We start from the raw sequence: 14,361 nt of genomic DNA, 5'->3' as shown, positions 1-14,361 counted from the left end.
GGGCCTGGGTCTGATCCAGCAGGGCCTTTCTTACGTTATGTCCCATGTCATTTGAGTGTCAGGATGCTGTTTTCCTCTTCATCGTATTCTCCCTGCTCCTTACAGTATCTATTGCGAGCACTTGGTTATAGCAGTGACTTGAGATTCATTTCCACGGGTGCTGTTTTGCTACCTTCGGAAGAAGGTCTGGGCTGCCAGTTTGACTCTCTGCAGAGAGCTGCCGAGTAACAGGCTCTTCATGCCTGCCTGAGTTCATACAAATCGTACCCTTAATAGCGACGCCAGTTGGTGTAGCCAATTTGGTGGTGGTGGGGGAAGCATAATTACACTCTTTCTCAAGATTGCCTCGCCTTCTAATTAAAAACCCGAGCCTCTTGCACTAGAGGTGCACTGCTAATGTGGCGCCTCGTGTACACTTAACGCAACTTCATTTCGGTTTGCGGAGTTGATCAGATTTTGTTATGGCCCCCAGCTGGCTTGCAAAACAGGAGGAGTGGGGAATCAAACTTAGTTCTCCAGATTAGAGTCCGCCACTCTTAACCACTACACCACATTTGGTGGTGTGTTTGGTGGCTTTCTACTGGGTTCAAGTTTGCCCGAAGCTCATTTTCACTGGCTGTACTGAAGGGTACCATTATTTTGGCAAATGTGCAGACCTCTACAGAACATGAAAAGTCATTCATGCTAGGAAAAGTTGAGGGCAGCAGGAAAAGAGAAAGACCCAATGAAAGATGGATTGACTCAATAAAGGAAGCCACAGCCCTCAATTTGCAAGATCTGAGCAAGGCTGTCAAAGATAGGACATTTTGGAGGACTTTGATTCATAGGGTTGCCATGAGTCAGAAGCGACTTGACAGCACTTAACACACACACTACAGACCTAGCCTGGACAACCATGGAGCCATAGATAGGATGCCCTCCACTGTGGGGGAGCATGGAGCCATTGGAACTGCATGCCCCACAATGTTGTGTTTTCTTTCTCCTCACAGGTATTGGCTGACTAACAAAGTATATATCAAACGCCCAACCACCGGTTTGCTGATGTACACCCTGGCGACTCGCTTCTGCAACAGGATTCATCTCTATGGCTTCTGGCCTTTTCCCCGGGACCAAGACCAAAACCCCGTCAAGTACCACTACTACGACACTCTGAAATACGGTTACACTTCGCAGGCCAGCCCTCACACCATGCCCTTGGAGTTCAAAGCTCTCAAGGCCTTGCACCAACAGGGTGCCTTGAAACTCACGGTGGGGGGGTGCGAGGGGGCCACGTAGAGACAGGCTCCCTGGGGCTCGCTTTTCTCGACGGGCGGTTGGGGGAAGCGGAGCCCAGGAGGGCAGTGATGGGCGGAGATGGTTTTCTTAAACATGCAGGACGGGGGGCCCGAGCATCTCGACGTGGTACCTCTGTCCCTCTTTGGGGTTCACAAAGGGAAGAGCCGAGGGACTGCCAGGAGATGCAGCCCAGGAGAGGGGAGGCGGTTTGGCGCAACAGAAGAGCTCGGTTCTCACGGCCTTCCCCCAAAGCGGAAAGTCGATGTGGTCTTTATGGGTACTTTTAGCGTGAACAAGTCGATGTTAGGGCAGTGTCGTGAGTGGTCTAGAGTTGGTAGCTAGGATCCATTTGGCCGGCAAGCCAGGCTTCCGGCTTGTGTCATGTTCTTGCGTAGTGGTTTTGAGAGGGTCTTGGGGGTGGGGGTGGATTCGGTGATCCAGAGAAGGGCAAAGAGGGACCGAAGACATGAAAAAGCAGCTGGGGACCATTCTCTGGGAGAGTTTTCTTCCTGAGGCGACAACTGAGTTGTACAACTCCAATTTTGAGCCACTGCTGAAACGTTCCTGCAGACAGAGACATTTCTTTCAGAAACTGGTGACCGGTTTTTCAGTGGAGAGAGGTAACCGAAGATTTGTTACGACAAGTTCTTCTTCTTTTTTTTAATACGATGAGAGAAAACGTCAGGACCTCAAGAAAACAATGACTTTTAAAGACAAGATTTAAAGGACTTAAGACTCTGCAGCTTGGCTTTTGGATTATTCCTTTGTTAAGAAATGTTTGTGGGGCAGGTGGGAAGGGATATAGGAAGGATATATCCTTAGGATATAGGAAGCTGGAGGCTACCAACCAAAGCTGTTGGTATCAAAGATTTCAACTTTTAGGGAGACTATTCTCCAGATACCACTCAGAAGCTGAACCAAACCTCAAAGGTGAAAACTAGCTGAATTTCTCATCTTACAACTGACTGGATTTATTGTGGTTTGACTGGTTTCTTAATAAACCAGGTAGTTTTAATTGAGCGTTCTGTTTTTCTTTTGCCGTAAGGTTCTCACACATGGCAGAGGAGGTAGCCAGTCTGGAGGTGGATCGGGCCCCTTCAGGCTGCCAGTATGTCCCTGCCCCAAACTCATGCTGGAAGACCCTGGGTAGTTCAGGCCTCTGCATGGGAACAACCTTTTGGGGGGCAACCCAAAGATCAAAGTTAGGGCACAGGGACATGGGATGGGGGGAAACTCGAGGCAATTATTTGCCTTGTCTTTTTAGGTACTAAAGGGGGGGTCTGATCTGGAGACCTCACAGAATTACAGCGGATCTCCAGATGACAGAGATCAGTTCCCCTAGAGAAAATGGCTGCTTTGGAGGGTGGTCTCTTTGGCATTAAACCATACTGATTTTCCTCCCCTTCTCAAATCCTGCCTTCCCCAGATCCCCCAAATCTTCAGGAATTTCCCAGCCCTAGGCCTTGTTTTTAGAAGAAGATAAGTTGGTTTTTATATGCCGACTTTCTCTACCACTTAACGAAGAATCAAAACAGCTTACAATCACATTCCCCTCCTCGCCCCACAACAGACACCCTGTGAGGTAGGTGGGGCTAAGAGAGTGTGACTAGCCCAAGGTCACCCAGCTGGCTTCATGTGTAGGCGTGGGGAAACAAATCCAGTTCACCATATTAGCCTCCGCTGCTCATGTGGAGGAGTGGAGAATCAAACCCAGTTCTCCAGATAAGACTCCTCCGCTCCAAATCACTACTCTTAACCACTACACCATGCTTTACCACCACACACAAGCTCTCACACTTTAAGGGAAATTTTCAGGTCATAAATTTTCCCCTTAAAAACATTCTTAGGTTGAGCAAAATGGAGCCTAGGAGGAGGGACAGCTCACCCCTTGACCCCCTCTTGGCTGGACTGGACTGGACTTAACACCCCAAGGACACATGAATGGGAAAGATATAAAGAGAAACAGTGCTTTTCCTGTCAATTCCAGATCAGCCTACATGTGTGAATTCTGTTTACGCCCAACCCTTCCTTTCCTGCTCACACAAAGCTATCTTGTCAAGGAAACTGGTAGGTCACACCTTGCCCTCTGTTTTGCATGTCTTCTGCATGCAGGCAGGATTATTTAGATGGAGGAGTGTTTGAATGTGCAAGTCTAAGTTGGAAAATTTCTGGAGGTTTGGGGGTGGAGCCTGGGGGTGGCAGCATTTAGGGAGGGGAAGGACCTCAACGGGGGTACAGTGCCATAGAGGCAACCCTCCGAAGCTGCCATTTTCTCCAGGGGAACTGATCTTTGCAGTTTGGAGAAGAGTTTCAGAGGGTAGCCGTGTTGGTCTGCAGTACTATCTTTATATTCGAGTCTAGCAGAGCCTTAGAGAATAGCATGATTTTCGGGGCATGAGCTTTCGAGAGTCGAACCTTGCTTTGACTCTCGAATGCTCATACCTCGAAAATCTTGTTGGTCTGTACAGTGCTACTGGACTCGAAGCTCACTTTGACTCTCGAAAGCTTGTACCCCAAAAATCCTGTCAGTCTCTAAGGTGCTGCTGGATTCAAAGGGAGTTTTGACTCCTGAAAGCTCATTCCCCGAAAATCCTGTTGGTCTCTAAAGTGCTACTGCACTCAAAGGGAGCTTTGACTCCCCAAAGCTCGTACCTCAAATTTTTGTTGTTCTCTACGGTGCTACTCAACTCGAACCTAACTGAAGAGTTGTAATTCTGAGCGATCTCCAGGCCCAACCTGGGTTTAAGTTCAATATAATTATACACTCAGTGCTGTAATAATATAAGCTAGCAATCCCAAGACAGCACATAGGCTCCAAAATGCTTCAATATATCTCAACTTAGTTTATTAATTCATAACCAATTCTAATCTGTTCTAATCTATATTTACAAATGAATCAGTCACAATTTATATAAGAAGAGAGTCCAGAAAGAGTACGCTCCCTCTAGATCCTGGCTGTGTTTCATAGAAGCCTTCTTCAGCTCATTAATAATGTTGCTTGATGGTCCAAAAATTGTAGTAGAAATATGTTCCGGTAGTAATTATCTTGATATTTATTGCCAATTCATTCATGTTGCCTATGTTGTATTCAACAGGACCTGTGCTTCCTGTTATGTATATGGTGACTATATACCTGAATAATTTGTAAATATAGATTAGAACAGATTAGAATTGGTTTATGAATTAATAAATTGAGATATATTGAAGCATTTTGGAGCCTTATGCGCTGTCTTGGGATTGCTAACCAACCTGGGGTTTGGCACCCTTTAGAACGCAAACATGCCAGTAGCAGCAGAGGCCAAACAAAAAGTTATTACCTGGCCTTGTTGACTGAGTATACTTTCCATTAAAGTGAGTTTACAGTAACCTTGAGACTTCGCAGATGGGACATGATGGATTGGGTGTTTGAGGGATGGAGGAGGAATGTCGATGAAAATGAACCAAGGGCACCAAAACCCTTCCCATGTAATGATTTGAGTCTGTGGAATTAATGATTTCATTAACTGGCATTCAAAGAGGAGCCTTCTTGGGGATTCTTGCGTGACGGAAGAAGGGAGGGAGGGGCTGGTAGGTCAAGGTTACCCCCCCTCCAGAAGCTAATTTTTAAACTTTTTTTTTCCCCTCACGCTCCAGGAGGGTGGCTAGAGACAGTGGAAATATAACTAATAAAAGTGCAATAACTGATCTGTCGCCTGGAGATCAGTTGTAATAGCGGGAGATCTCCAGCTACTACCTGGAGGTTGGTAACCCTAGTTGCCAGCTCCTGGTTAGGAAATACCTGGAGATTTTGGGGGCGGAGCCTGAGGAGGGCAGGGTTTAGGGAGGGGAGGAACTTCAGTGCCATAGACTCCAATTGCCAAAGCGACCATTTTCTCTGTCACCTGGAGATCAGTTGTACTAGCGGGAGATCTCCAGCTACCACCTGGAGCATGAACAAAGTTCCCTCCACTAAATGGCCCCTGTTTGGGTGGAATATAAATGTTTGAAGTACATTTTTTAAAAATAAAGGGTTGTTGAACTACAATAGCAAAGCGTAGCAGGGACTTTCAGAGTAAGACTCATTTCAGAGGAAGGCATTGGGAAGACGGGGGGTGGGGATGGGGACTGCCTCTCTCTCTTCTGCCAAGGAGGATAACATTGGGGGCTTATAGGTGAACATGCTGAGCTTCCTCAGAGCGTGCCCCTCAGGAAATGGGGCCTATATTTTATTTTATTACAACTAATCTCCAGCCGATAGAGATCAATTCATCTGGAGAAAATCACTGCTTTGGCAATTGGACTCTAAGGCATTGAAGTCCCTCCCCTCCTCAAACCCCACCCTCCTCAGGCTCCACCGCCCAAACCTTCCACCAGTGGCAAAGATGGACCTGGCAACCCTACCAGCAAGGCAGATACCACTGAGGAGTGCCATCTTATGGACTTATGCACTTATTTATTCTGATTTTATCGATTGCTAATGTTTATGGGGCTGGATTTTAATGTTATACAAATCATTTTACTGCATTTTTAAAAATGGGATATGTTTTTTGATTTTGTTGTAAGCTGCTCTGAGCCCGGCTTTACCGGGGAGAGTGGGATACAAGAATGATAAATAAACGAATAAATAAATGGCAGAGCGATGACAGTTCACACAAATCTGAGGAGGAGGAGGAGGGGGCCCATTCACCTTGCTGTGTCTTGCCAAGGTGAATCAGGAACTGATGTACATGGAGGGGGGGGGGAGTTGAACTTTGAACAGCTGGTCTGTCGTCATTTGAAACGCAAATCAATTCTCCCTACAGGCGAGAGAGATGTCAAGTAAAACTCAGGGCAGACACAACAGAGGAGTGACTCCTCTGAACCTGTCATGGTTATTGCTAAAGACACCAAAGGAGCCAAAGGTGGTCTCTTCCCACCCTGCGTTTGATTCCCAAAAGGTCAGTAGATGCCTGGTGTCTGGGAAGATAAAATCCTGAATGTTAAGAGCGAATAGTAAGGTTGCCAATACCCTGTAGGAAAAAATATATGTATCCTGCCTTTTTAATAGAGGCTTAATGTGTGGAAATGAGCAGGTGGAGGTTTTCATGGCATGGAAGTAATTAAAATCAGCTGAAAAATAACATCCCATTAAGCTTCTATTAAGAAGAAGAAGAGTTGGTTTTTATATGCTGACTTTCTCTACCACTTAAGGGATACTCAAAGCGCCTTCCCTTCCCTACAACAGACACTCTGTGAGGTAGGTGGGGTTGAGAGAGCTCTTAATAGAACTGTAACTTGCCCATGGTCACCCAAATAGCTTCATGTGTAAGAGTGGGGATACAAATCCAGTTCACCAGATTAGCGTCTGCCGCTCATGTGGAGGAGTGGGGAATCAAACCCGGTTCTCCAGATCAGAGTCCACTGCTCCAAACCACCACTCTTAACCACTACACCACGTAGGCAGAACCTTTTTTTCTACAGATTGCTGGCAACACTAGTGAAAGTGAAGAAACGTGAAGGAGGGTTGTCAGCTCCAGATTGGGAAATACCTGGAGATTTGGGGGGTGGAATCTGAGAAGGGTAGGGTTTAGAAAGGGGAGTTACTTCAATACCATATAGTCCAATTACCAAAGTGGCCATATTCTCCAGGGGAACTGATCTCTGTTGCCTGGAGATCAGTAATAATAGTGAGAGATCTCCAGCCCCAACCTATGTGGGAGAGATGTAAAGGGTGTGGTTAGTTGGTTGCTTGAAGTGAGTAAACTGAGAGGTGGAAAATCTATAGGGTTGCCAAGTGCATGTTTGGAAATACCTGGAGTTTTTGGGGGTGGAGCCTGAGGAGGGCAGGGTTTGGGGAGGGGAGGGATTTCAGTGGGGAATAATGCCATAGAATTCACCTTCCAAACCGGCCATTTTCTCCAGGAGATCTGATCTTTGTTGCCTGGGGATTAGTTGTAATCCCAGGAGATCTCCAGCCACTGCCTGGAGGTTGGCAACTTTAAAAATCTAGCCAATCTTCTCTGTCACTTCTCAGGTTGCAACCGAGGTTGTCACCTATTTTTTGCTTCCCCTGGAGGAAATGGCAGCTTTGGAGGGTAGATTCTATGGTGTCATACCGCACTGAGTTCCATCCCCTCCCTAAACTCCTCCCTCCCCCAGGTCCACCCCCAAATTTCCAGGATTTTCCAACCCAGGGTTGGCAACCCTAACTTGCCGCCACATTGTGGCTTTTCTGAGCATTTTTCACAGGACCATAGAAACCTTTGATCACTTTTCTGGCATTTAAGACGGCATTGCCCACTGACCTGTGACCATGGGGGCTAGGAACTTGGTTCTTGGCAACAAATAAAAGCTGAGATTCTCAGGCAGCTGAGTTCAGTTCCCCCCACAACGCCTTGTGGAATCACAGCCTCTTCCTTGCTCTTCCCCATTTTATTATCGATTAATAGTGGAGGATCTTCCCTTTTCCAGGACAGAGCTATGGGTTGATAAAGCAGGAAAGCTCCTCTCAGCAGAGCATAGAGGTGAAAAGATTGAGCGATGAATGAGAGACTCCCCAAGTCGAGTTTCAACTTTGCCACAAGCTCATTAAGTGGCCTTAGGCAACCCCCTTCTCAGCCCCTCCCATCTACAATGTGTAGGGATGCCAACCTCCAGGTGGTGGCTGGAGACGTCCCGCTATTACATCTGATCTCCAGGCAACAGAGATCAGTTCCTTTGGAGAAAACGGCAGCTTTGGCCATTGGACTCTATGCCATGGCATTGAAGTCCCTCCCCTCTCCAAACCCCACCCTCCTCAGACTCCACCCCAAAAATCTCCTGGTATTTCCTGACCTGGAGCCAGCAACCCAAGCAATATGGGGATAATAATAATAATAAGAAGAAGAGTTGGTTTTTATATGCTGACTTTCTCTACTACTTAAGGAAGAATTAAACCGGCTTACAATCACCTTCCCTTCCCCTCCCCACAACAGACACCCTGTGAGGTAGGTGAGGCTGAGAAAGCTCTAAAAGAGCTATGACTAGCCCAAGGTCACCCAGTTGGCTTCATGTGTAGGAGTGGGGAAACCAACCCGGTTTTCCAGATTAGAGTCTACCACTCCAAATACCTCTTAGGGTTGCCAGGTCCCTCTTCGCCACTGGCAGGAGGTTTTTGGGGTGGAGCCTGAGGAGGGCGGGGTTTGGGGAGGGGAGGGACTTCAATGCCATAGAGTCCAATTGCCAAAGTGGCCATTTTCTCCAGGAGGACTGATTTCTGTCAGCTGGAGATCAGTTGTAATAGCAGGAGATCTCCAGCTAGCTGGAGGTTAGCAATCCTACCACCGCTCTTAACCACTACACCAGGCTGGCTACCTTAATGGGCTCATTGTAAGGATTACCATAAGGTATGTGAAGTGCTTTGATCACTTGAAAGAGCTATACAGGCGGAATCAAGGCCCCTTTTCTCCTTCTTTTAAAGACACTGCTCTCTTTCATTTCCTTTCTCCCTCCTCCTTTACTTATTTATTTTGTGAGATTGTTCCCAACGTCCCGTTTCTTGAGCAATTTTTCTTCTCCATTCGTCCTGCCGCACGCTTTCATTGGATCATGCGGGCCTCCACAATCTTTGCTGTCACTACCTTCTCCCAGTCGAGGGTGGTGTGGATAACAGGCAGCTGCCTCCGAAAAGATTTGATGTACGTGTTGTTCATTTTCCGATACTCTTCCATCAGCCCATTCTGGACTTGGTCCTCTGCTTTCTCCACCAGCTTCACAAAGTCTCGGGCTGTCTGGGCTTCGTCTGTCACCAGAAGGGTCTCCTCCACCTCCTGGGTGACAGTCAGGTGGACGTTGCCGTCCTCAAAGTAGTGCGCTTGAACCGTGATGGTCCCGGTCACCTCTGTGGACGTGGAGGCCGGAGCCAAAGCAAACGTCCATTCCGACTTCCACAGGCCATTCCAGAAGGCCAAGGGCTTATGCCGGTGGCTTTCGATGCAAGCCACAAAGATCTTCCGGACCGCTGTGTCCTTAATGAAGACACTGCAGAGCCCCTTGGGGTAGTGGTTGTTGACATAGGCCTTGAGGGACTCGTGGATCTCCCTCCTCCACTGTTCACCTTTCTCGTCTTCCTCAGGGTGTGCCTGGAAGTCGCTTGGCTTCCTCCTCAGGTGGTCGTACTTGAAGGAGAATTGGCTCTGAGGGTCCAGGAAGCGGTTCTCCTCAAGCTCATTGTGGCGGGTCAGGAGCACCTCGCAGCCTTCCGTCTTGACGGGGGTGAAGTGGTCCTTGTCGAGGATGGCGCAAAAGCCAGAGGCCTCGTCGCACATCAGACCATCGTCCTTCACCAGAGCACGCAAGTCGCTGAAGACCTCGTGGAACTCTCCCGGCGGGGTCTGCTTCAAGAGACGGCCCACCACCTGCACCCTCTCTTGCCTGTCCGGAGGCGGGGTGTTCTCTGTGGAAGATTGTTCTGTCGACATGGTGAGCTTTCTCAAAACACCAGACGCAGCACGCCTGAAGAGGAAAAGAACCCCAAGAACTGCCTTGAATGACATGAGAACAACAACTGCCAAACTTCGACATGGAGACTAAGTAGGGCTGCCAGTAGTGTTGCCAATCTCCAGGTACTAGCTGGAGATCTCCTGCTATTCCAATTGATCTCCAGCTGACAGAGATCAGTTCACCTGGAGGAAATGGCTGCTTTGGCAATTGGACTCTATGGCGTTAAAGTCCCTCCCCTCCCCAAATCCCGCCCTCCTCAGGCTCTGCCCCAAAAACCTCCCACCAGTGGTGAAGAGGGACCTGGCAACCTTACAGATCTGGGTTGGGAAATAACTGGAGATTTGTAAGTGGAAATATCTAAAACGAATAAAAGACCTGTCTGGCCAGACAAGAAAGCGAAGAAGAAGAAGAAGAAGAAGAAGAAGAAGAAGAGGAAGAAGAAGAGGAAGAGGAAGAAGAGTAGGAGTAGAAGTAGGAGTTGGTTTTTATATGCCAACTTTCTCTACCACTTAAGGAAGAATAAAACTGGCTTACAATTCCCTTCCCCTCCCAACAACAGACACCCTCTGAGGTAGGTAAGGCTGAGAGAGTGTGACTAGCCCAAGGGCACCCAGCTGGCTTCGTGTGTAGGAGCAGGGAAATGAACCCAGTTCTCCAGATTAGTGTCTGCCGCTCAGGTGGAGAAGTGGGGAATCAAACCCAGTTCTCCAGATCAGAGTCCACCACTCCAAGCCACCGCTATTAAGCACTACACCACGCTGGCTCTCCCCAGTGATTTCTGCCGCTCATTTGAGCAGTTCTGATACCTCAGATCTAATATGAAGTCTTCCGAATGGATTACAAGAGACTAGATTTTTCCTATCTTGTTGCTCTTTTTTACAGCAAGGTCTTTAGCAAAATGGACACTTAATGGGCCCCTTAATGAGCCCCTCTGCCTAATTGTCTAAGCGGGAGGCATCAAGATTAGAATTTACATCAGAGTAGCACAGCATTTCAATCTGCGCTTCAGTACATGATGGCACAAAGCACTTGAAACAAGTTTGGGTTTAGCACAGGCTTTTAGAAAATGAAAATATTAGAGCATCCTAAAACATACCAATGTTTCTCATCTTTAATTAGGAATGCAAGTGCCGGGACGTTTTGAAGTTCAACAGGAGGAAATCCCATTTCTCGCTTGGATTTAAAAAATTTGCACATGGGTTGTTTGCCCAGCTTGGATTTGGTAAGAGGTTTGGTTCCTGCTTCCCCACAGCACCATAGTGCTTCTGTGCACCTCCCAGGTTGCTCCCCTTTTTCCTGTGATATCCCCCAACCTATTTTGCGGTGATGTTTTTGCAAATGCCTCAGCAAAGCTAGGGCAGCATACGTGCAGATGGGAAAGTCCAGATCTTCCCGGTTCTGCTCAAAACGGCACCGTTGTCCTTTCCCCAGACCCCCCCGATGTGGCCATTTCCCCCTTCACCACCAGAAGACTTTTTTAAAAAAAATTGGCAATGTGCATATCATTATAGTGTTATAACGCTACAATTATCTGTCTATCTCTGGTCAGTTGGTCTCTGGCTCTTTCCATTACAGAGACACACTTTTCCCTAATCCAGCCATTATTAAAAAAAAAAAAATCTAGAAGAAGAAGAAGAGGAGGAGGAGGAGGAGTTGGTTTTCTCTCCCACTGGGGGAGTGGGGAAACAAATCTAGTTCACCATATTAGCCTCCGACGCTCATGTGGAGTAGGAACTCAAACCTGGTTCTCCAGATTAGAGTTTGCCGCTCATGTGGAGGAGTGGGGAATCAGACCCGATTCTCCAGATGTCCACTGCTCCGAACCACCGCTCTTAACCACTACACCACGCTGGCTCTCAATATGACATATTTTAGCAGTCAGTACTGTAGTTTCCATGCTTGAGGAAATATTTCCTTTGGTCAGGTGGAACCACTGGCTTTGCTGAGTGACCCTCGGCACTATTACGATGTGAGAGAGAAAAGCTCTCTCTACCTCGTTTCCACAGTGTGCCGCCGCCACCCCTGGCTCTTGAGTGACTTTATTTCCTTTAATGCTGTCCTAAATCAAAGTCCTGGATGCTGAACAACGAGAATAGGCGTCGGAGGATTTACCTGGCTGACTTCTGTTGAAAGGCCAAACTCCGTATTTCCAACTGGCAAATTCTACGTTTCCATAGCGACCAGGAGATACCCTTTTGTGCATGAGGCAGGCCAAGGTCCCTTGGAATGGTGGCATCTCTCGCAAGTCCCACACTCAAGAACCCACAACACAGATTAATGCAGGATCCACACATGGCTTAAGAGGGCATGATCCTAATGAGACCCAGTGTGGTGTAGTGGTTAAGAGCGGTGGTTTGGAGCTGTGGACTCTAATCTGGAGAACTGGGTTCGATTCCCTACTCCACATGAGCAGTGAACAATAATCTGGAGAAGAAGAAGAAGAGTTGGTTTTTATATGCCAACTTTCTCTACCATTTAAGGAAGAATCAAACCAGCTTACAATCACCTTCCCTTCCCCTCCCCACAACAGACACCCTGTGAGGTAGGTGGGGCTGAGAGAGCTCTAAGAGAGCTGTGACTAGCCCAAGGTCACCCAGTTGGCTTCATGTGGAGGAGTGGGGAATCAAACCCAGTTTGGAGTGGTCAACTCTAATCTGGAGAACTGGGTTTGATTCCCCACTCCTCCACATGAGTTGAGGACTCTAATCTGGAGAACCGGGTTTGATTCCCCACACCTCCACATGGGCAGTGGACTCTAACCTGGAAAACCAGGTTTGATTTCCCACTCCTAAACATGAAGCCTGCTGGGTGACCTTGGGCTAGTCACAGCTCTATCCAAACTCTCTCAGCCCCACTAACCTCACAAGGTGTCTGTTGTGGAGAGAGGAAGGGAAGACGATTGTATGCCAGTTTGAGACTCCTTAAAGGTAGAGAAAATTGGGCTATAAAAATCAACTCTTTTTCAGATAAAAAGGAAGAGAGGAGAACAATGCAAACTGCTTCTATAAGGGAGCAAAGTGGGGTATCAATAAAGTCAATAAATAAATACATTGAGTGCAATATTTGCATAGTGAATGCCAATAGCAAACACCTGGGTCTATTTGTTACAGAATCTGGCAAGCTGGAGGGGGGATCGGCGGGGGTTTTCAGGACTAGGCCAAGGAATTTTGTTATCTGCAAGAACATCCATCCTTCCTAGGCCTGTCCTGCCACCGGTCTGGTTCACACCATGGCCCTTTCCCACATCCATTTGCTGGAGACGTTCCTGGGCTTCCTAGTGAATGCAGGTCATGAGTAGGGTTGCCAGATCCGGACTGGGAAATACCTGAAGATTCTGGGGCGGAGCCTGAGGAGGGCGGGGTTTGGAGAGGGGAGGGACTTCAATGCCATAGAGTCCAATAGCCAAAGCGGCTATTTTCTCCAGGAAAACTCATCTCAGCTGTCTGGAGATCAGTTGTAATATCAGCCAGTACCTGGAGGTTGGGGAGAAAAACGGCACCTCTGTACTCGTACCAAAAGGTTTAGAACTAGCTGCACTATGTGATGTACTTTACTGATGTCTGATTGCTCATACTTACCCTGTGTGGGAAGGAATGATGAATATGTAACAGCACTTTTGTATTAAGGACTGAAGAAAGATTTCCACTGCTGAGGATCTGAAACGGCCGTATCCATCGATGATTGTGGCTCTATATGAACTTTACACAAGGATTACAATATTAGCATTCATTTGGTACTCAGTTGAGACCTTTGGAACTTCTTCTATATATTTGTGGTACTCAGTTGAGACCTTTGGAAATTTCTCTACATTTTTTGTGTGAACTGTACATATTGTATATAATTGTGTTGTATATATGTCATGTATATGGTCTATGTTTCACCTCAGTAGCTTATAAATATTTGCACTTTGTGTATATACAGTACCTGGAGGTTGGCAACTCTATTCATGAGCCATATTCAAGCCACCTGGACGGTGTGATGGTTGCTGTCTCAGCCCCGGGGTGAGAAAATCGACAGTCGATAAACTCCCAAGGACTTGGTTATTCTCTGCCTTTGGGGAAATTAACATGCCCCGCTTTCTTTCAACACCTTTATTTCTGGTTGGAGACCAACTAGGAGGCATCCAGGTTAACCAGCCCAGCAAATGGCAGGCAACTTCATTCTGATTCCTAACCTTTACAGCTCACCTGTTTCTGGCTTTTCTAATTTCTCCCTTATGGCTCGCGTGGGTGAGAAATGTGTGTTTTTCTGAACATGGAAGAAGGGAGTCGGAGAAAGTTCTTGGCTGGCTGATGCAATGGAGCTGATTGAAGCAATGGTAAATCAGAGCCAGCATGGTGTAGTGGTTAAGATCGGTGGTTTGGAGCGGTAGACTCTAATCTGGAGAACCGGGTTTGATTCCTGACTCCTCCACATGAGCAGCAGAGGCTAATCTGGTGAACCGGGTTGGTTTCCCCACTTCCACATGAAGCCATCTGGGTGACCTTGGGCTAGTCACAGCTCTCTTAGAGCTCTCTGTTGTGGGGAGGGGAAGGGAAGGTGATAGTAAGTCAGTTTGATTCTTCCTTAAGTGGTACAGAAAGTCGGCATATAAAAGCCAACTCTTCTTTTTGAGCACATGAAGCTGCCTTATATTGAACCAAACCC

General features: G+C 47.4%; 2 protein-coding genes across 2 annotated transcripts in view; one reads left to right on the top strand and one right to left on the bottom strand.

The window, feature by feature from the left end:
• Nucleotides 1-1,275, top strand: part of ST8SIA2 (ST8 alpha-N-acetyl-neuraminide alpha-2,8-sialyltransferase 2) — a 35,204-nt gene extending 33,929 nt beyond the window's left edge. The window contains exon 6 of the mRNA XM_056866108.1: nucleotides 990-1,275. Coding sequence (XP_056722086.1) covers nucleotides 990-1,275 — 286 coding nt within the window. The remainder of the gene's footprint in view (nucleotides 1-989) is intronic.
• Nucleotides 1,276-8,810: 7,535 nt separating this feature from the next.
• On the bottom strand, nucleotides 8,811-9,692 carry LOC130492309 (F-actin-capping protein subunit alpha-1-like). The gene has a single exon (XM_056866107.1). The coding sequence runs from the start codon at nucleotides 9,690-9,692 to the stop codon at nucleotides 8,811-8,813; it is 882 nt and encodes a 293-aa protein (XP_056722085.1).
• Nucleotides 9,693-14,361: the final 4,669 nt, after the last annotated feature.

Source organism: Euleptes europaea, chromosome 20 (genome assembly GCF_029931775.1).
Source record: "Euleptes europaea isolate rEulEur1 chromosome 20, rEulEur1.hap1, whole genome shotgun sequence".
Lineage (NCBI taxonomy): Eukaryota > Metazoa > Chordata > Lepidosauria > Squamata > Sphaerodactylidae > Euleptes > Euleptes europaea.
Note: the sequence above shows the minus strand (reverse complement) of the source record. Positions and strands in the feature narration are given on the sequence as shown.